The 22,086-nt window shown below is 44.0% G+C and overlaps 1 protein-coding gene across 3 annotated transcripts; it reads left to right on the top strand.

Moving 5' to 3' along the window:
- The first annotated feature begins 503 nt into the window (after positions 1–503).
- On the top strand, positions 504–21,909 carry LOC139392171 (protein FAM131B-like). 3 transcript variants are annotated; one of them, XM_071139944.1, is made up of 9 exons: positions 504–594; positions 9,030–9,077; positions 9,509–9,546; positions 13,112–13,214; positions 14,390–14,614; positions 16,640–16,780; positions 17,987–18,309; positions 18,683–18,931; positions 21,161–21,909. In XM_071139944.1, the coding sequence occupies exons 1-9, from the start codon at positions 567–569 to the stop codon at positions 21,374–21,376; spliced, it is 1,371 nt and encodes a 456-aa protein (XP_070996045.1). In that variant the 5' UTR covers positions 504–566; the 3' UTR covers positions 21,377–21,909. The 3 variants fall into 3 exon arrangements, with proteins under 3 accessions (XP_070996045.1, XP_070996047.1, XP_070996046.1); XM_071139946.1 differs by having other exon boundaries at positions 21,165–21,310; XM_071139945.1 differs by lacking the exon at positions 9,030–9,077.
- The last annotated feature ends 177 nt before the right edge of the window (positions 21,910–22,086 follow it).

A 22,086-nucleotide genomic window follows, 5' to 3' on the forward strand; every position in this document is an offset into this window, starting at 1 on the left:
GAAAGAGGGAGGGGCAGAAGGAGAGGAAAACAGCTGTACTGCATTGTTAGAGCGAGAGAGAAAGAGAGGTGGGGGAAAAGATATGTACTGGACACTCATTCTTCACACCGTCAGAAGATACAGAGGACATTTCCATTTCATAGAATAAGTCAATATCTCTGCTAAATTTGTGATGCTTAAATCATTTAGAGAGTTGGGATATTAATGGCATTGAAGTAGCTAGTACTTGCTTGTCATCTTTCCCTCCCTCCATCCTCCCCTGCTCTCAGACACATTGACTTGCTGACTGACTAACTGGGATGCTCCAGCATCGCAACGCTGGACGTTGTGTGCCAGTGTGCTTGACGGAGGTAATGAGAGAGAGAGGGAGCGCGCGAGAGAAAAGCAGAGCAAGAGGAGGAGAGAGAGAGAGAGAGAGAGAGAGAGGACGAGTGAGAGACGTGCACAAACGCACACACACATACGGAGCGAGACGGGAGGAGAGAAGAGGAGTGGAGAGAATGCCTGGTGAAAGGGTGGCACTTCCTCGCTTGCTGCTTCCAAGGCCTCTGTGAGAGAGAGACACCATGGGCTGCATCGGCTCCCGGACCATCAGTAAGCAGACCCCCATCTTTTCCCCCTTCTGCTTTTCCCCCAGTGACGAGATAAATGGAAGAGGGTGGGAGTGGGGGAGGTAAGGAGGGCTCTCAATTTCTCCTCTGAAACTGTATGTACGTTTCTATGGAGACGTGTTGGGTTAACCTGGCTCAGCAGCGTCCGACCGAGGCTAGACATACAGGAGAGTTTTTTTGTTTGATCATGGTGAATGCTGAATGTGTGTGTGGACTAGGGAGAGATGGAAAGGCACCAGCATGACAGTGGAATTGAAGGCAGGACGTGAGACGATTTGTAGTGGACTGGAATAAGGGGAGACTCGGTTTGACATTTCAGCTTTATATGCCTGATGGGGCTGTACGACCATGTGCGGATGGCAATTGGTGTATGTGTGTGTATGTGTGTGTGTGTGTGTGTATGTGTGTGTGTGTGTGTGTGTGTGTGTGTGTGTGTGTGTGTGTGTGTGTGTGTGTGTGTGTGTGTGTGAGAGAGAGAGAGATGCAGAAGGTTCTGAGGAGACAGAGAGACTGAACGATGACGTTAGAGGCTGTTTACAATGATCTCAGGGGAGACAGGTGAAAGGAGAGAACGAGAGAGAGGAGAGAGAAAGCGAGCAAGAGGGAGAGAGGGAGGGAGGGAGAGAGAGAGAAAAGAATGATGAGAGATCCTGCTAGCAGTGTCTGCATGGTGTACTGTTGCACGTATAAATAGTGAATTTAGAGAAAGAAAAAGGAAAGAGTGAAGCAGAGAGAAAGAGAGCAGACCTCTGAATTTCATTATGGAAGAAGGACTATTAGTTTGACTGTGTGTTTGTGTGTGTGTGTGTGCGCGCGCGCACTCCCTCTTGTTTAGCTGCCCTCTTGCCTTGACATAGAGCTAAGGTAACCATTCCCTGTGTCTGAGAAAATCGCGAATGCTCCTCTCCTCTGTCGGGGTGCGTCATGCTAGCTGGTAATACATTGAAGCATGTGTGCGGCAGCGCATTTCAGGTGAAGAGGTACTGTATAAAATTGAGACACACACACACACTCACTTGGCTGGACTATGACCCGCATTGGATGAGTCATGACCGGTCAAACCCAGGTGTGAGCCCGGGTGCGCTGCACATGTAGGTTAATTGAGGAAAGTTAACGGTGCCAGTTGTTAATATAGCCGGTGTAGCTACATTGAGGTGTATGGAGAGTTTCAGTGCTAAAACAAGTTTCATGGAGCATACTGTTGACTGAATGGAATTACATGGTCTGTGGAACTCCTACGGTCCGTCCGGCTGTGACATAGGCAGTAGTTGATTTCACTGAGCTCGATCTCTCTCCGATTGGATAAGATATTATCGCGAGTGTGTTGTACTGTAGAGAGTATAACAGATGAATTAAAGCGTGGTGTGTCGTTGTTTGGGGGGATACATAAGAGGGGGGGGATTGCCCTCTTTTAAACACTTGCCAGTTTCTTTATGAAAACAAATGGAGGCTCGCGGTCGGAGATGACCTTTGATTGTCATTGAGTCTGTGGAGGATGTGTAGCATGTGTATTGAGCGTGGAAATGAAAGCCAGCCCGGCGTTTTAGAGACAAAGGAGTGTGCGAAATGTGTGTGTGAAAACAAACTAGGGAAGGTGTCAGTGGACGTAGAATTTGTAGCAGGAAACGACACTAGGGTTTTCCCTGTTTGCTGTAAGGGAGTTTTCCCTCTGACTGGGTTTCTCATTTCTGTCTTCATCTCGCTCTCCGTCATGGTTTGCGTCCGTAGTATTTAACACATGGGGTTTTAGAAAGATGCTGTAACTTGTATAAAATACCACTATGTTACTCCTACCAATACTTACTGCCAAACAAACGGTTTGCATCGTCTACTAAATAGACATGCCCATGTTAGTGTGTCTTATCACGTGCCATGGGCCGTTTGATATCACATATGAACTGAGGTTGATGTCTTGTGATAAACAACAACAGCCCATTGCCCCGAGCGCTATTGTTATAATAAGCATTACTTGCTATATATAGCATCGGGTATGGAGTGAGGTCGGTGGATGCGGAATGGAGGGGAGATTCTTACAGTAAATATGGGTCAACAGCGCACCCCCACACCGTGTTGAGATCCTCTGGGAAAACATTCAGAGGAACCGTGCCATGTCAACAAGAGAGCATGATCTGATTCTACTGTGTCCTACTGTTATTCCGGTGAATTGCGTAGCCTGCCGAACCTAGTTCTTACAGTGTATTCCCTTATGTTCATAACGGATGTCGTTCACGATGACTGGTTGGCAGCTGTGTTTATTCCTAGACTCTGGGAGACAACAGAGCTCTTTAATAACCGTGCTCACTCAGTATTGTCTTTGTTTGTTCTGTGGTTATGTATCAAGGAAGATCAGCATAGCAATGTCAATCTCAGCAGTTTAGCTGATTGGTTCGTCACAGGCCTTATGAGGCGGATTATGGCAAGAGGTTATTCGATTTCAAATGGGCACGTCAAATTGTATTGGCGGCATATACATACACTGAGTGTACAAAACATTAGGAACACCTTCCTGATATTGAGTTGCATCCAATTCTGCCCTCAGATCAGACTCAATTCACCGGGTATGGATTCTACAAGGTATCGAAAGCATTCCACAGGGATGCTGGCCAATGTTTACTCCAATGCTTCCCACAGTTGTGTTAAATTCGCTGGATGTCCTTTGAGTGGTGGACCATTCTTGATACACACGGGAAGCTGTTGAGCATGTAAAACCCAGCAGCATTGCAGTTCTTGACACACTCAAACCGGTGCCCCTGGTACCTACCACCATACCCCGTTCAAAGGCACTTAAATATTTTGTCTTGCCCATTCACCCTCTGAATGGCACGCATACACAATCCACGTCTCAAATGTCTCAAGGCTTAAACATCTTTCATTAACTTGTCTCCTCCCTTTCATCTACAATAAATGAAGTGGATTTAGCAAGTGACATCAATAAGGAATTATAGCTTTCACCTGGTCAGTTTATGTCATGGAAAGAACAGTGTCACGGATCCCTCCGGAACGTTCATAATGCACACCTGTCCCTCGTTCCCACTGATTAGTATTTGTATGTGCCCTTTGGTTTCCATGGTCTTGTCGATTATTGTTACAATGTCTGTCGGTGCGTGTGAGTACCTGTGCTGTGTGTTTTGGATTTTCGTGCCCTTGTGGATTGCGCAGATGATTACGGGTCTCGTCCCATGTGTTAATTATTGTGCGCTTGTGTTATTATTAGAGGTACTCTTCGCTCTTTTGTTTGGGTCTCAACCCTGTGTTTTGTAGACGTGTTTGTTTGGTCTTCGTCCCCGTGCCTTTACATGGCACACTGTCATTTGGGTAAATAAAAAACCCTACTAGGTGCATTACTGCACCTCTGCACCTGTCTCCCCGATCCTTTATATCAGCTCGACAAACAGGTGCTCTTGATGTTTTTATACTCAAGAGTATTTTGGAGATGTTATAGGCCTTCATCAATCAATCACATATCTGTCATTGACTTAATTTCTTGTCTTTCATGGGTGGTGAGACATTTAGAAAAGTACAGTGGCTTGCGAAAGTATTCACCCCCCTTGGCATTTTTCCTATTTTGTTGCCTTACAACCTGGAACTAAAATATATATTTTTTTTTGGGGGGGGGGGGGGTTGTATCATTTGATTTACACAACATGCCTACCACTTTGAAGATGCAAAATATTTTTTATTGTGAAACAAACAAGAAATAAGACAAAAAAACAGAACTTGAGCGTGCATAACTATTCTCCTCTCTGATTAATGCCCTCCTTGCCTGGTCCGTGAGTTCTGGTGGGGGGCCCTCTCTTGGCAGGTTTGTTGTGGTGCCATATTCTTTCAATTTTTTTAATAATGGATTTAATGGTGCTCCGTGGGATGTTCAAAGTTTCAGATATTTTTTTTAGAACCCAATCCTGATCTGTACTTCTCCACAACTTTGTCCCTGACCTGTTTGGAGAGCTCCTTGGTCTTCATGGTGCCGCATGCATGGTGGTGCTCCTTGTTTCATGGTGTTGCAGACTCTGGGTCCTTTCAGAACAGGTGTGTGTATATACAGTCGTGGCCAAAAGTTTTCAGAATGACACAAATATTAATTTCTGTTTGCTGCTTCAGTGTCTTTACATATTTTTGTCATGGAATACTGGAGTATAATTACAAGCATTTAATAAGTGTCAAAGGCTTTTATTGACAATTACATGAAGTTGATGCAGAGTCAATGTTTGCAGTGTTGACCCTTCTTTTTCAAGACCTCTGCAATCCACCCTGGCATGCTGTCAATTAACTTCTGGGACACATCCTGACTGATGGCAACCCATCCTTGCATAATCAATGCTTGGAGTTTGTCAGAATTTGTGGGTTTTTGTTTGTCCACCCGCTTCTTGAGGATTGACCACAAGTTCTCAATGGGATTAAGGTCTGGGGAGTTTCTTGGCCATGGACCCAAAATATCGATGTTTTGTTCCCCGAGCCACTTAGTTATCACTTTTGCCTTATGGCAAGGTGCTCCATCATGCTGGAAAAGGAATTGCTCGTCACCAAACTGTTCCTGGATGTTTGGGAGAAGTTGCCCTCTGAGGATGTGTTTGTACCATTCTTTATTCATGGCTGTGTTCTTAGGCAAAATTGTGAGTGAGCCCACTCCCTTGGCTGAGAAGCAACCCCACACATGAATGGTCTCAGGATGCTTTACTGTTGGCATGACACAGGACTGATGGTAGCGCTCACCTTGTCTTCTCCGGACAAGCTTTTTTCCCCAGATGCCCCAAACAAGCAGAAAGGGGAATCATCAGAGAAAATGACTTTACCCCAGTCCTCAGCAGTCCAATCCCTCTACCTTTTGCAGAATATCAGTCTGTCCCTGATGTTGTTCCTAGATAGAAGTGGCTTCTTTGCTGCCCTTCTTGACACCAGGACATCCTCCAAAAGTCTTTACCTCACTGTGCGTGTAGATGCACTCACACCTGCTGCTATTCCTGAGCAAGCTCTGTACTGGTGGTGCCCCGATCCCGCAGCTGAATCAACTTTAAGAGACGGTCCTGGTGCTTGCTGGACTTTCTTGGGCGCCCTGAAGCCTTCTTCACAACAATTGAACCCCTCTCCTTGAAGTTCTTGATGATCCGGTAAATGGTTGATTTAGGTGCAATCTTACTGGCAGCAATATCCTTGCCTGTGAATCCATTTTTGTGCAAAGCAATGATGACGGCCATGTGTTTCCATGCAGGTAACCATGGTTGACAGAGGAAGACAATGATTCCAAGCACCACCCTCCTTTTGAAGCTTCCAGTCTGTTATTTCAAACTCAATCAGCATGACCGAGTGATCTCCAGCCTTGTCCTCGTCAACACTCACACCTGTGTTAACGACAGAATCAATGACATGATGTCAGCTGGTCCTTTTGTGGCAGGGCTGAAATGCAGTGGAAATGTTGTTTTTTTATTCAGTTAATTTGCATGGCAAAGAGGGACTTTGCAATTAATAGCAATTCATCTGATTACTCTTCATAACATTCTGGAGTATATGCAAAATGCCATCATACAAACTGAGGCAGCAGACTTTGTGAAAATTAATATTTGTGCCATTCTCAAACTTTTGGCCACGACTGTATACTGAGATCATGTGACATTGAGATTGCACACAGGTGGACTTTATTTAACTAATTATGTGACTTCTGAAGGTAATTGTTTGCACCAGATCTTATTTAGGGGCTTCATAGCAAAGGGGGTGAATAGGTATGCACGCACCACTTTTCCATTTTTGTTTTCTTCAAATTATTTAAACACATTTTTTTTTTTCATTTCACTTTGCCAATTTGGACTATTTTGTGCATGTCCATTACATGAAATCCAAATAAAAATCAATTGAAATTACAGGTTGTAATGCAACAAAATAGAAAAACGCCAAGGGGGATGAATACTTTTGCAAGGCACTGTAGGCCTTCTTCAATTTCCCATATGAAAACACACTGCTAAACAATCTGTTGAAGCCTTGACCTGGCCAGAGACCTGCTGTAGCTTGTTGTGTCCTATTTTGCACCACTCATCTTGTTTGTTATTCCGTTCTATTGAGTGTCTTTGAGATATTGCATTACACAGGAATCCCCCCCAATATTGATTTCATTAAAAGTGCTGACAGACTGACTGACGGATGCTCGGTATTGAGTGGAGCATGTGTCACATACACCGTACGGCTGATGACGCGAGTTGACGGACAACTCGCAAGGTGACGGACATGGGGCCAAGGTGACTAGTCGATGGAGTTTACTTGACGGGTGGTCATGGTTGAGCTGCTACTGACCGTTAGAGTGGAAGACTGCTAGTGGTCATAGGAGAAGAGGGGAGAGAGAGGCTCAGAGAGAGGAAATAGGATGGGAGGAAGGAAGGAATTTGGAAGGGTGAGAGTAAAGGAGGAATGGAGAAAAGAAGACCGAGAGAAGCATTGGTTGTAACTTAATCTCTGAGACATATCATTTGAATTAGTAGCATGTTGTTTTGGTGATTTTTCTGCCAATAGTAGTTTGGAACAGCTATCCAACTCTTTTTTTTTTTTTTTTACACAGTAGTTACCCACTGGGAACACACTGGTTGAATAAACGTTGTTCCCATTTCATTTCAATAAAATTGCGTTGAACCAATGTGGAATAGGCATTGAATTGATGTCTGTGCCCAGTGGGTATGCATTTCGGGTCCAATGCTTTTGCATATTAGGTTGACAGTATTTGTGGTAGCTCCAACAGTTTTTTTATCACAAATAAAGTCCCCTCATATAGGCTACGGAAATCGATGCAGAAATTTCGAGGTGCCATTTCCCCAGGTTGTCACTTTGGTTTCAAGCCCTGCTCTTACCGTGGCCATTCGCTGCATATGCGCTCAGAATAAAACATTTTCAGTACTATGTCCTGCTAGAACTCCATTCGGCACTGGTACTGGAGCTGAAATGAGTCAGACTTTGGCCTTCACCCGGAATCAGCGTCAGGGCGCACGTCACCCACCGTGTGACAGCCAAGACGCCCTACTCGGCCCCAAGTGATCGCAAAAGACAGATGATGGTGGTGCCCAACATTCCGAACCACGAGATCTGTCAGGAGCGATTGCGGCAGTGGCCGACGATTCTCCCTTCCCCCTGCCGTTTGCTTTGATGACCCGCGCGGCTTCTGGCTTCCGCTCAGTTGGTCACAGCAGGCTAATGCACCCGTAAGGAATTCGCTCAGTTCAGCGTGAGTGGCGAGCCCCTGCTATTTCGCCCACTGTGTGAACCTAGTCCTACCCTTCCCCAGCTCACACAATTGCTCAGAACAAAGCTTTCCCCCCACCTTCGTAATTGTACCGTTGTATCATAAGACTGCTGTGACGGTTGAGACCTTACCTCTCCTCTCAAACGGTTCATTATCTGACTCAGATGTTTTGAATCATCAATGAACGAGGGAAAGAAGAAAATTCTCTACCACGAGGCAAATTCTACAGCAAAGTGGAGGAGGCTTAGTTCTCTATGAGATCAAGAGGTCTGCCTGTCTAGTTTATTACTAGCTGTTAGATGACAGTGATGCCTATGAAGATTGAAAACCTCTTGACAGGCCAGGGTGACAAGTGTGGGAAAAGATGAGTGTGTTTGGGCCTGCTCTTTTTGTGCATGTTTTACAGATGGGTGGACCTCGCACATGAGGTGGTGATCAACTGTGGACACAATTCACTGAAATATTGTGACGATTGTTTTAACACCAACAACAAAAAATATTCACCACCACCTCATTCCATTGGTTAAGATGCAGGCTTGATAACACACCATAGACACCAATTGATACCATTAAAATATTGGCCTACTGGAACGCTCCCCTTCCTCCTCCTTCTCCTCCTCCTCCTCCTCGTAGTTTTGTCCTGTTTTCTCTGCCCCATCTTGGTATACCCTTGGTTTTCTTGTCCACATTTCCCAACCCTCCCTGCCCTCCTTTCTCTTTTTTTCATTTAGTGCTACCACCTCTTACTCGCCCTCTTTCTCCTTAGTTATCTTGGAGTTCCATCAGCTTTAGAGGTCTCTGGTGTGTGAGTGTCTGATGGAGGAAAATGGCCTCCAGCTTCCCCTGTGTGTCAACTCAGCTGTAGTTAAAGTGTTTCAAATCAGATTTTAGAACTCAATTTGACTTTATTTTATGTTGGATCTATTTCTATTTCTATCTATATATATTTTGCCTGTTTAAAGGACACGTGCAAGTGTTAAACGTGTTCAGATTTAGATGGGGGGCCCTTAGATGGGGGGGCCCTTAGATGGGGGGCCCTTAGATGGGGGGCCCTTAGATAGTCATGAAGATGTGTTTCAATTAAGAACTCTGTTCAACTCCCCTTTTAACTGTATACGTGTTCAAGTGAGATGTTAGGATATAAAACAATACAGACAAGTGTTTTAAGGATTTTGAATTCAATTAATGACTTTTTTCAGCTTATATCTGTGTGGAGAAGAGGGCACGCAATGCAGTGTCAATTTACAGTATGTGACAATATAATATTACTTTACCATATTTTCTGTATTTTGGGTATAATAATACAATATGCCTTACTAACAGTTGAATAATAATGAAAACATAACAGATTAGCATTTAATATGTATTTGAATGCATGATTTACTAGGCCTACTGTCCAATGCATCCTAATGATCACGCAGTTGAAATAGGACATACTGATCTGTCATTCGAGGCCGTTTTAAACATAATCAAGTATAGGAATCTAAAGATCTTGGCCCATGATGACACATACTAGTTTTTCCTAATGTGCTAACAGTCGGTGCAAATAATAATCACATTTTAGTGCTTGGTGTGAATGTTAGCATAAATGTTGGAGAGTGCTGTCAGCTCTACTCAGTAAAGGTTGCATAAGGCTGGCTTCATCTTCTATCTGCTTTCTCTATCTTGTTTTTTCTAGCAGCGGACGCTGTTCCCGTACGGAAAGATGGGGAGCAGGTATGAAGGACATTTCGATACATACAGTACATTTTATCCCCCCGAAGTGAAATATCATGTCTGGATTTTATACCACTCCAGCTCTACTCTCGAGTGTATTTCATATTTATGTCAAATGGATCCTTGAGCCAAGATGGCCATCGAGGAAAAGGGTCATTTCATGGTTTCTCATATCTAGTAGTGAAACTGAGCTTGACTCGTTCACGCTGCTTCCTATACTGAGAGTGCCATGACATAATGTTGCTCAGAGATGGTTTGTATTGAATTTCTCACAGAGGTCACCGGAGCTGGTCTCGAGAGCCAAAACCATTACGGTGCTATATATAATCTCCCACTCCAGGGACATAGCATACGATCCATCTCACTCCTTTACCACTGTTGCTGTTTTTGTCTCTTGAAAGAGGCTACAAGGCTGAATTGCAATACACAGTGGGGTCTATTTAAACAGAAAAAACACACTCCACAATGACAACCAACAAGACCACCTCAGATGTTTTAAATACAAAGAAAGCATATTCTACTACACTTAATATGGTATTTGATATTTTATGGGACCCCCCCCCCCATCCCCCATCCGACAAGTAACAAAACACAGTTAAATTTAGACGTTGTGATAAATAAATGAAAAGTTACCCCATATATTTCTGGATATGGTGGATGAAATCCGTCCACATTCGGATGAATGAGTCTGTGATTCCAAGATGCCACAGTATGATGTCAACACAGCAGTGGCAGCTGAGCTGAAGGTGGATGCAGCCAGCAGCCTCGTAACACACAAGGTTAGAAAGACAGTATGCGCTCCTCTGGGCTGGCCAGAGTTTGATGGCAACAACACGGCCACTGATGTCTGATTGGCCGATTGACACAAAAGTGCTTCACCGGGGGAAACCTGTTCCCAGAAATCACTGGGCCTGTTGCTAGGAAGAAGAAGTTCCAAGGACGCTGACGCCCTGCTGCTCCCTGCTCTCCCTTTCTGTTAATGCACATTTGAACCATGATAAATCCTTTCTAGTGACACCCCACACCGCAAGCCCTCATAAATAAAGAGCAAGCACTGACCCCGGTCACTTTTTTCAGTGAATAATTCAGCATTTTGTGGCATTCGTTTATCACCATCCCAGCTAAAGCAGAAATCCTCTGGGCGGCTAGCTTGGACTTCACGGGGATTGCTAAATCACTCTGACAACTCATGAGGTGTTTTATAAGAAGGTATTACAAGGTGAAAAAAGATTCACTTGCAGTTGCAATACATACTCATATAGAAACAACAAGAAATGGCAATACAGTCGAGAACGTTTAATTTGGACATTTTCAGACCTTTCTCAAGACCAGTCTCCATAATACATATTCCTAGCAATAATTTACACCAGGCCCCTGAGTATGTGGGAATGGAATCTAAAATGTATCTGTGAATCTCAAATCTAGTCTGTTCAACTAGGTTGGACTGAGCAATACTCATTATATCCAACCAACTTCCAACACCTCTCTAAGGCCAGCCTAATTCTTTATGACAAAATACAATGGCCAATGGGCATACTCCAATAGGGCCACTTAACTGCCTGCAGAAGTTGCTGTTGGCCCTGGCAACTAGGTCAGATTTGACCTCAAGCCTTTCCTTGTTATCATAACATTGGAGTATGATAGGCCTGATGATGAGTCAGATTCCACAATTCTATGACTAGTGTATGCTCTCAGTCGGTATTAGATAGAATGTCGCGACCCGGGCCGCCTTGGGGGAAAACAACCCATTTTTACCTTGTTGATCCTATTGGCTCACAGAAAACACTTGACCTTTTTCAAACGCAATTTTCTTGCAGTATTCTTGTTTTAGCCAATTATAAATCTACATTTTAAGAAAAGTACTTTTCGACATTGCCTGCTCCTGAGAGTTCTCACTACTTAGAAAAACATCATATTGTAGGGCTTCCCTCATGCCTCTTTTTATGGTGGTGCTAGCAGCCGCGTGAGTTCCAGCTAGCTACCGACCAGAACATTAAGCTAACCAAGACCAACAACACAAACATACAGACTATACTAAACAAGTTAAACGTCTTACCTGGGATGAAATGTTTTCCACACACCTAGAATACTTGGACTCTGTGTCCCCACAATTTCCCACTCTCCCATACCGTATAGCCTGCAGCCACAGGGCTGTTCTCGCAGGCTCTATTTCCCTACGTAGCATTCTGAACAGCATGTCGGGATGTTTGACCTGGTTACATTTACACTGAACAACACACTAGCTTTTGGCATGTTTTGTTATTTCTGTATAACTACAAATGTATGATGAAGTTGGCTTTTTTTACAATGGGGGTCAATGGAAAATAACGTTTGTTGTTCCTAATTTGTGGGTGTGGTTGAGGGGAATTACTTATGACGTGAATATCGACTTGGAGTATAGTAGAATGACCTCACACGGGGCACCATTTTATGTATGGGTTTTCCTCACAAGGGGCACAGTTTCGTCCTATTTCTAAGTACAGTATGTGTTATGATAATATAAGATATCATTCAATTGTGAATAATTAGTTCTATCCTATTATTGGGAGGGAAGCACGACAAACACCAACACTGACTTCAATGGCAATACAACCATTTTTAGTTTTGTTTTCCGATTTCCAAAGCAGATGGTCAAGCTGATATGAGAGAATCTATTCCTTCACAGACAGTGAATTCTCATATCTAATCTATCCAAAATGTATCAATATTTAAATCCCCCACGCCCGCTTCGTCCAAATCTCTCTTCCTCTTTTGATGTTCCATCACTCACATTCTTTCTCTTCCTCCCTCCACCCAAATCTTTAGTACTTTACTACCACTGGTTTCGTCCTGCGAATCCTTTGCACACCTTATTTTTGTTGTTTCTGTCATTGTCGTTGTAGCTGTTCTTCTTTTAATTCTCCTCTCTGTTGGGTTCCCTTTCCCGCCTCCTCTACACACATACCCACTGTATATCTCTCCCTGCTTTCTTCCTCCACCTCCCTCTCTCTCTCAGCATGGGCGTGCCGACTTTTCCTGCAAGGGAATCCATGTAAATCCTTTGCTAATCTCGCCCTCTTCCTCCTCCGTCCCGCCGCGTGGTTTGGCTCACTCTGTCTGTAGAGCGTTGCTGCTAATCTACTGTTGCTGCCTGTGTTACATAGTGTCTCCGGCTGGGTGATACGAAGCTGTAATAACCTTACCATAATCTACGGTAGCTAATAACGCTAGCTGCTAGCGTGATGCTCCTTTATTTATCAAGCATATGAATCACAGGCCCTACAGGTACAGTCCAGTGTCTGCACATTGAACTACTACACCACTGTGCTGACTATTGCTGGTTTGACCAAAGTGCCGATATGATTTGGGATGTGTTGGATAATGTAATGTAAATTTTGCTTAATATGATGGTAGTTGTATTTGATTGTTAAGTAGAATTTCCCCCTATTTTCTCAATTAAATTGTATTGCATATCTAATCCTCAGCCAATAATATTGTTTTGCCCCCCTCTCAACGATCGGCCATTCCTCTCCCCTTTCTCCTCCACAATTCTTTCTTTCTTTCCTCGCCTCATCCCTTTCTACAGCTCTCGATGGAGGACACTTCCTCCATCCTGCCTCGTCTGAAGAGGAACTCCAGCGCCTACGGGATCGGTGCCCTGGCTAAGTCCTCACTGACAGGTGTGTCAGGTGTGTGTCTGTCCTGGTAGATGGTAAACCAAAGCCATGTTGGCTCCAGACAGGAGGGGGAGATGGAGCCAACATGGGTGCCCTTCCTGTTTCACTCCCTTCCTCCCCATTGATATCTAATGCACACGTCAATTTACCGCTTATGGGCAATTGATGGAATCCAATCGGGATTTTTTTATTTTTTTATTTTTTTATTTTTTATTTTTTTTATCGAAATAAAAATCTCCACAGGCGTGTTGGGAAATGTAGTGTGGTGTTTGTGGTGGTGGTGTGTTTTTATTGTGTTGGCAACGCAGTTTTATGGCTCTGTGCTTGTCTGTGCTTTTAGTGTATTGTTAGTGCTGTGGTCGTGTCTGTTGCGGTTGAAGTACATTTGATTTGATATCGTGTGTATTTAACAGTCAGACTATATCGACCTTGGAATGATAAAGACCTCAAAAGCACTACTTTCCTTACTCCCAAAATAACTTTGCATAACACTGAATATAAATCGACAATGGATATTATTTTATGAAAGAAATTAGCATTTTTATGAGAACAACATTTGTCAAATCAACAAAGCTTCATATCTGCTTTTGCCCAATGTATTCAGTTCACACTCAGTTGATTTAATTCGATTTGTATTGTTCCCCCAAACACCGAAAGAATAGTACATCCCTCGTTATCGTCAGATATTTGCACTTTAATTAAGGATTTGCAGTGGTGCTTTTTCAGAATGATGTTTACAGCGAAGGTAACTTTTTTCCACATTTGAATTACAAACAAATGCATCTCGTCTTCTTGATGAATTTCAAAAGTGAAGACTGAATATTAATATGGTTCATAGAGTTCTCTAGTTCACCCTGATTGCTCACGACAGGTGACTGAGAGATCGATCAAGTCAACAAGCCATGAGGAATAAACAGACAGCTTTTAATAATGCAGTAAGCCCCATCTACATCAACTTCAATCTCCAACCACCCAGAATTGCTGAGAGACATCCATGAAAGGGGAAGAAGCCATTTTGTACTGAATTCTATGCCTCCCAGAAAGAATGCATAACCCATTAAGCATTTTCCACGCTTCCTAGCCCATTTCACTTCCTGAGCCCAAATCCGTCGTGGGAGGTGCCATATTCAGAAATGTAATGTGTTGTGAAGCAATATCCCCCCCCCCCCCCTCTATTCTTTATTTAGGCGTGTCCCGTTCCATGAAGGATAAAGTGACAAAGCCCACTGCCATGGCCTCGGGCAAGGTGGCTCACATGATCGAATGGCAGAGCTGGAACACACCATCCACTGGGACTGAAGGGACTGTGGTCGCCAAAATCCCAACCTCGCAACGCGAAAAGGATAGGAGGAGGGAGAGTGAAATGTACAGCGAACTCAGTGAAGGAGAAAAGGAAGCCCGCTTCACCGCAGGTAAGAGTGGACATAAGAACCAGTGAAAATGAAACAAATCAATATGTACAGTGCATTCGGAAAGTATTCAGACCCCTTGACTTTTTCTACATTTTGTTACATTACAGCCTTATTCTAAAATGGGTTAAATAAAAAAAATGTCCTCATCAATCTACACACAATAACCCATAATGACAAAGCAAAAATATTTTTGCACATTTATTACAAAAAAAAAAACTGAAATATAACATTTACATATGTATTCAGACCCTTTACCAGTACTTTGTTGAAGCACCTTTGGCAGCGATTACAGTCTTGAGTCTTCTTGGGTATGACGCCTCAAGCTTGGCACACCTTTATTTGGGGAGTTTACCCCATTATTAGCCATTATTAGCCAGTAGCATACCACCCTGCATCCCACTGCTGGCTTGTTTCTGAAGCAAGGCAGAGTTGGTCCTCGTCAGTTCCTAGATGAGAGACCAGATACTGCTGTAAGTGGTGTTGGAGGGCCAGTAGGAGGCACTCTTTCTTCTGGTCTAAAAAAAATCCCAATACCCCAGGGCAGTGATTGGGGACATTGCCCTGTGTAGGGTGCCATCTTTCAGATGGGACTTTAAACGGGTGTCCTGATTCTCTGTGGTCACTAAAAATCTCATGGCACCTATCGTAAGAGTAGGGGTGTTAACCCCGGTGTCCTGGCTAAATTCCCAATCTGGCCCTCATACCATCACGGTCACCTAATCATTCCCAGCTTACAATTGGCTCATTCATCCCCCCTCCTCTCCCCTGTAACTATTCCCCAGGTTGTTGCTGTAAATGAGAATGTGTTCTCAGTCAACTTACCTGGTAAAAATAATTCTCTGCAGATTCTCTCAAGCTCTGTCAGGTTGGATGGGGAGCGTCGCTGCACAGCTATTTTCAGGTCTGGGCTCTGGCTGGGCCACTCAAGGACATTCAGAGACGTGTCCCAAAGCCACTCCTGAGTTGTCTTGGCTGTGTGCTTAGGGTTGTTGTCCTTTTGGAAGAAGAACCTTTTCCCCAGTCTGAGGTCCTGAGCGCTCTGGAGCAGGTTTTCATCAAGGATCTCCCTGCAATTTGCTTTCCCTCAATCCTGACTAGTCTCTCAGTCCCTGAAAAGGGTGGCAGGGATGGAGGCAGGTTTCCATCAGACATGACGCTTGGCATCCAAAAAGTTAAATCTTGGATTCATCAGACCAGTGAATCTTGTTTCTCATGGTCCCAGAGTCCTTTGAGTACCTTTTGGCAAATGCCAAGCGGTCTGGCCGCTCTACCATAAAGGCCTAATTAGTGAAGTGCTGCAGAGATGGTTGTCCTTCTGGAAGGTTCTCCCATCTCCACAGAGGAACTCCAGAGATCAAGTTGTTGGTCACCTCCCTGACCAAGACCCTTCTCCCCCGATTTCTCAGTTTGGCTGGGTGGCCAGCTCATTTAAGAATGATGGTGGCCACTGTGTTCTTGGGGACATTCAATGCTGCAGAAATATTTTGGTACTCTTCCCCAGATCTGTGCCTTGAAACAATCCTGTCTCGGAGATCTACAGACAATTCCTTCGACCTCATGGCTTGGTTTTTGCTTTGACATGCACTGTCAACTGTGGGACCTTATATAGACAGGTGTGTGCCTTTCCAAATCATGTACAATCAATTGAATTTACCACAGGTGGACTCTAATCAAGTTGTAGAAACATCTTGAGGATGATCAATGGAAACAGGACACACCTGAGATCAATTTCGAGTCTCAGAGCAAAGGGTCTGAATACTTATATAAATCAGGTATTTCTGTTTTTCTGTTTTATACATTTTCTAAAATGTCTAAAAAACATTTCTGGCTTTGTCATTATGGGTTATTGTGTGTAGATTGCTGAGGGGAAAACATATTTAATCAATGTTGGATTAAGGCTGTAATGTAACAAAATGTTGAAAAAGTCAAGGGATCTGAATACTTTCCAAATGCACTGTAAATAAATTAGATTTGGAACCATGTATTTTACATTGTTTACAAAGTCTATCCCCTTGTTTCATGCAGGATTAATGGCACAATTTGCCTTATCTGAGGCTACTCTGCTGGGCTGGAGATCTATGGAGGAAGACAGCCTTTGTGCTGGCTCCAACCAAGGCAGTGTGGCACACCTCAGTGAGACCAACCAGGAGAGCATCACCAGCAGAGGTAAAGGACTAGAAACATGGCCACCACACACTAGAATTAGGGCAGCCATTTTATTAGAACTTTTGTTTTTGGGTTAGGGTTAGCGGGTTTGGGGTTTTGGGTTAACCCTAACCCTGAATCTGTTCATCCAATGCCACAGTGCTATATTGTGAAATTGAGAAGGATGTACAAATAACATTTGATCGCATATAGCATTTAAAGCTGAGATTCGCGATAGACGCAACAGCGCCACTGGTTGCCCCAGGAGCATTTGTTATTGTTTTTTTGGGGGGAGGAAATGAGCATCCAGCATCGTGGTCAAAAGAAATCGTAGTACATACTTCTTTGTTGTTGTGATATCGCAAACGGACGTGGCAGTTTCAGCTTTAATGAATGAATTCCAGATTCAACCAATGAATACAAAATGCTTATTTATACTAAATGAAGCATTTACTTTTCCACAACAATATTAGTGCCAAATGCAAAAACACATCATTGAGTTAATATGTCGTTCTGAAGAGAGATCATAATTGACTTGTGAGCTCCACGTCCACTCTGTATTGGACTGTGCTGCTCCATATTTTACTGTAGAAGGCTTCCAGCCACTGTGATTGACGTTGTTTACTCCGGTTTGATTGATGTCATTTCCACTCCATTTGACAGGTCGGCTAGAGGTGCATCAGGGCTTTATGAAGAAATGTTGTGGAGAAACTCAAAATGGTAGCTGTGGCCCTGGGGTGTTTGGTTGGGTAGTGTTGTGTTGTAGCAGAAAACCCTGGGGGAGCTTGTAGGTTAACACAAGGACTTAGCCTGACTCTCATTAACAGCACCATATGGGCCTATTCTCTGCTATTATCAACCCAGAGACCAATTAAAATCAGATTATTATAGGCATTATAATAACTAAGGCACGGTTTGCCCATCGTCAAGTGAGCTTTCATTTTCTCCTTAGATATGTTGAGCTTTATATACGTTTCCAGTGTATTTATTGTCAAAATGGTGACGCTGCTGTAAATATCTTCTGATATCTGGTGATACTGCTGCTTCAAGGCCCTTTGAACCCAACTAATGTAAACTACTGTTATGGAAACTGAAGGCCACATTTACCTATATCCACTGCCTTCTGTGACACATCAAAAATCTTTGCTTTGTGCTCTGAGATTACAGTTTATTACTTGTGTCTAATAAAACATGTACTTCTCCCTTCATCCCTCCCTAACACAACAGATCAGGCGACGCATCACTCCTCGGCCGACGTGTGGCCCAACACCTACGTCGCCCAGGGCCTCTATTGCCTCTCCTCCTCCGACGCCTGGGAGCCAATCAGCAACGATCCATCGGGCGTGGCCTCGCCAGCCGCCTACATCATGGCGGGTGGGGGCGGAGGGACGCCCGGTGAAGGCTACGGCGAGGTGGACAGCGTGGGGGGCTACATCCAGCAGCAGTCCCAACAGCTCACCCTGCAGCAGCAGAGCCAGCTGCAGCTCCAGCAGCTGCAGCAGATCCAGCTGTACCAGCACCAGCAGCTAATGCTCTACCAACAGCAACAGGTGAGACAGACTGGACTGCCTCATAGAGTACTGTCACCAGGTGGACTTAGTGTTTCAATAAAACATGGAAGTGTCTAACTGACAACCATTGTAAGACAGCAGTATACTAGCAGTTTGCTAGTGTTATTAGCAGAAAATGTATCCAATTTATTTGATCCTTCTTACTGTTAATGTAATGCTACCAACGCTTTAGTGTAAATAACAACACATGAGACCTACTAATTACATACAGAAATACTTGTTGCCAAGAGCAACAGATGACTCATTTCCTCCCACTAGCCATGAGCTATCGACTCATGGGGATGTTTTTTGATAATGCAATTTTTTTTGTGTCATGAGAACATTTTAAGGAACTGTGTTGCCTTATCTACAGACAATGGAACACAGACTACACAGTGCAAACCACTCCCTCCAAGCCACGCCCAACAGCACCATCCACAGTCTGGGCCTGCCCACTCACCCTCGCCTGGCTGACCTATGGGGATCCGCGCAGGTGGAGATTGTCGGACAGATGAGCGGGCCAATGGGTGACATGGTTGGGGGTGTGGTTGAGACCTTGGGGGAGGAGCCAGAGGAGGAGAGCGAATGCATTTCAGAGCAACAGGAAGAGGAGGAGACTAAGGTGAGCCATGTGATTGAAGAAAAACGTTCAATCAATCAATCAAATGTATTTATAAAGCCCTTCTTACGTCAGCTGATGTCACAAAGTGCTGTACAGAAACCCAGCCTAAAACCCCAAACAGGTGTAGAAGCACGGTGGCTAGGAAAAACTCCATAGAAAGGTCAGAACCTAGGAAGACACCTAGAGAGGAACCAGGCTATGAGGGGTGGCTAGTCCTCTTCTAGCTGTGCCGGGTGGAGATTACAACAGAACATGGCCAAGATGTTCAAATGTTCATAGATGACCAGCAGGGTGAAATAATAATAATCATAGTGGTTGTAGAGGGTGCAACAGGTCAGCACCTCAAGAGTAAATGTCAGTTGGCTTTTCATAGCCATTCAGAGTATCTCTACTGCTTCTGCTGACTCCAGAGAGTTGAAAACAGCGGGTCTGGGACAGGTAGCACGTCCGGTGAACAGGTCAGTGTTCAATCGCCGCAGGCAGAACAGTTGAAACTGGAGCAGCATCACGACCAGGTGGACTGGGGACAGCAAGGAGTCATCAGGCCAGGTAGTCCTGAGGCATGGTCCTAGGGCTCAGGACTTCCGAGAGAGAGTAGGAAAGAAAGAAAGAGAAAGAAAGAGATAATTAGAGAGAGAATACTTAAAATTCACACAGGACACCGGATAAGACAGGAGAAATACTCCAGATATAACAGACTGACCGTAGCCCCCCAACACATAAACGATTGCAGCATAAAAACTGGAGGCTGAGACAGGAGGGGTCGGGAGACACTGTGGCCCCGTCCAACGATACCCCCGGACAGGGCCAAACAGTCAGGATATAACCCCACCCACTTTGCCAAAACACAGTCCCCACACCACTAGAGGGATATCTCCAACCACCAATTTACCATCCTGAGACAAGGCCGAGTATAGCCCACGAAGATCTCCCCCACGGCACAACCCAAGGAGGGGTGCCAACCCGGACAGGAAGATCACATCAGTGACTCAACCCACTCAAGTGACACACCCCTCCTAGGGACGGCATGGAAGAGCACCAGTAAGCCAGTGACTCAGCCCCTGTAATAGGGTTTGAGGCAGAGAATCCCAGTGGAGAGAAGGGAACCGGCCAGGCAGAGACAGCAAGGGTGGTTCGTTGCTCCAGTGCCTTTCCGTTCACCTTCACACTCCTGGGCCAGACTACACTCAATCATATGACCTACTGAAGAGATGAGTCTTCAATAAAGACTTAAAGGTTGAGACCGAGTCTGCGTCTCTCACATGGATAGGCAGACCATTCCATAAAAATGGAGCTCTATAGGAGAAAGCCCTGCCTCCAGCTGTTTGCTTAGAAATTCTAGGGAAAATAAGGAGGCCTGCGTCTTGTGACCGTAGCATACATGTAGGTATGTACGGCAGGACCAAATCGGAAAGATGGGTAGGAGCAAGCCCATGTAATGCTTTGTAGGTTACCAGTAAACCCTTAAAATCAGCCAGTTTTTGTATTGCTTAGCCATCTACCGAAATAATTTTCTCACAGAGATATAAATTGATAATGGGCTACGACAGGTTGTCATCTATCAACAGATATATGTAGTGTACCCAATTTCATTGAGGTTTATCTGATAGAAGAGCGAAAATAGTACTTGTCGCTGTGGTTATTGTCCCAGTTCCATTGATTGAAATACAATATCAATGTGAGTGATTAATTTGCGCGTGTTATTGATACAGTAGAACAAGCTAATCGATTCCAGTCTTGAGTGACCATTTGGGAAATATATGTGCGTGTGCAGTTTTAAGAACTAATTGAAGTAATCTGAACACAAGTGTGAAATGTGTAAGGAGTAACTTATGTATGTATTGGTCTTCAAAATATCACAACTTATTTAAGCATATTGATCTAAAACCGGTGTTTTGACACTTGGCCAATGTATGTTTTAGCCATATAAATGGTACTTTTAACATTATTTCTCAACATGATTTTACTTTATCAGGTAAGAACTACTGAATGAGCCACAAAAAAAAGTGCTATGATTTATTGATTGTGATGATATTAGTGAAATCGAGAAAATATGTTTGTCCTGCCTACTACAAGTGTTTCACGTCAAAGTCAGTCCTCCAGCCACACGATGGCGTGCAATGCTAATAAATGGGTTATGCTGTACCCACAGGTAGGGACTGTTGACTGATCCTCACGGTTTGGTAAGTACAGTATAGTCAGTAAACCATCCATTTACTGTTTTCACAGGAAGATGAGATTACGTTAACCTTGGAGCCAACTTTGACCCCGTCGCCGCTTAGAGAAGACGCCACCCCGATTGGAGGCACCAGTCCACAACTAGCACGCCCAGAATCAATGGGAGAGCGCATACCCTTTGTGGTCACGCCCTGCATAGTCCAATCGTTGGAGGAGAAGGATGAAGAGGTGGCGGAGGGGTCTATTGTTGCCGTGGCAATCAATTGAGAGGGACAGTCAGAAAGAGAGATTGACAAACATGATACACTTATCAATAATCAACCAAGCAAGCTATTCCACACCCCTTCCAGCTATTTACCCACTCTGAGACTGAGAGAAAAACAAAGACCAAGTGCTGGAAATGACAATGATGAAAGAGCCACAGGCGACTTTAAAGACAGTTCATTGACTGCTCAAATCTGTGGGTTTGAAGAAACGTAAGGATTTGTTTTGCCGTGATATTGAACTGAGGAAAGGAAGTTGAAAGAATGGAGTTCAAGAGTAGAAAGAAAGACAAAGGACACTGCGATAAAGTTCAGTGCAATACAGAGAATCACGAGACAACCAAAAGGAAGTGCATGCTTTTGAAAGGAATCTAACGATAATAGTAAACCGTATACAAAGTAATAATATATAATAATGATTTTTATAAAAACAAAAAAGGAAATAAAGTGATATGTATCAGTGTTTGTTTGTGTGTGTATGTACAGTGTGTGTGTATGTACAGTGTGTGTGTATGTACAGTGTGTGTGTATGTACAGTGTGTGTGTATGTACAGTGTGTGTGCGTGCGCTTACATGTATGTATGTGAGAGTGTTCAAATGTATGTATGTATGTAAAAATATATATATATATTCTCGAAAAACATTATTGTTGGTAGTGGTATTTTGTGTGGTGTTCAATAGTTTTACACACAAACTCATTTCTCGTGGACAGGC

Source organism: Oncorhynchus clarkii, chromosome 32, assembly GCF_045791955.1.
Source record: "Oncorhynchus clarkii lewisi isolate Uvic-CL-2024 chromosome 32, UVic_Ocla_1.0, whole genome shotgun sequence".
Lineage (NCBI taxonomy): Eukaryota > Metazoa > Chordata > Actinopteri > Salmoniformes > Salmonidae > Oncorhynchus > Oncorhynchus clarkii.

What these genes read in the sequence shown, in the direction of transcription:
- LOC139392171 (XM_071139944.1), top strand. Translation starts at nt 567, where the DNA reads ATGGGCTGCATCGGCTCCCGGACCATCA. An exon ending in CTCACTGACAGGTGTGTCAG is followed by an intron (nt 13,215 to 14,389) that starts GTGTGTGTCTGT and finishes TTCTTTATTTAG; the next exon opens with GCGTGTCCCGTTCCATGAAG. An exon ending in AGGAAGAGGAGGAGACTAAG is followed by an intron (nt 18,932 to 21,160) that starts GTGAGCCATGTG and finishes CTGTTTTCACAG; the next exon opens with GAAGATGAGATTACGTTAAC.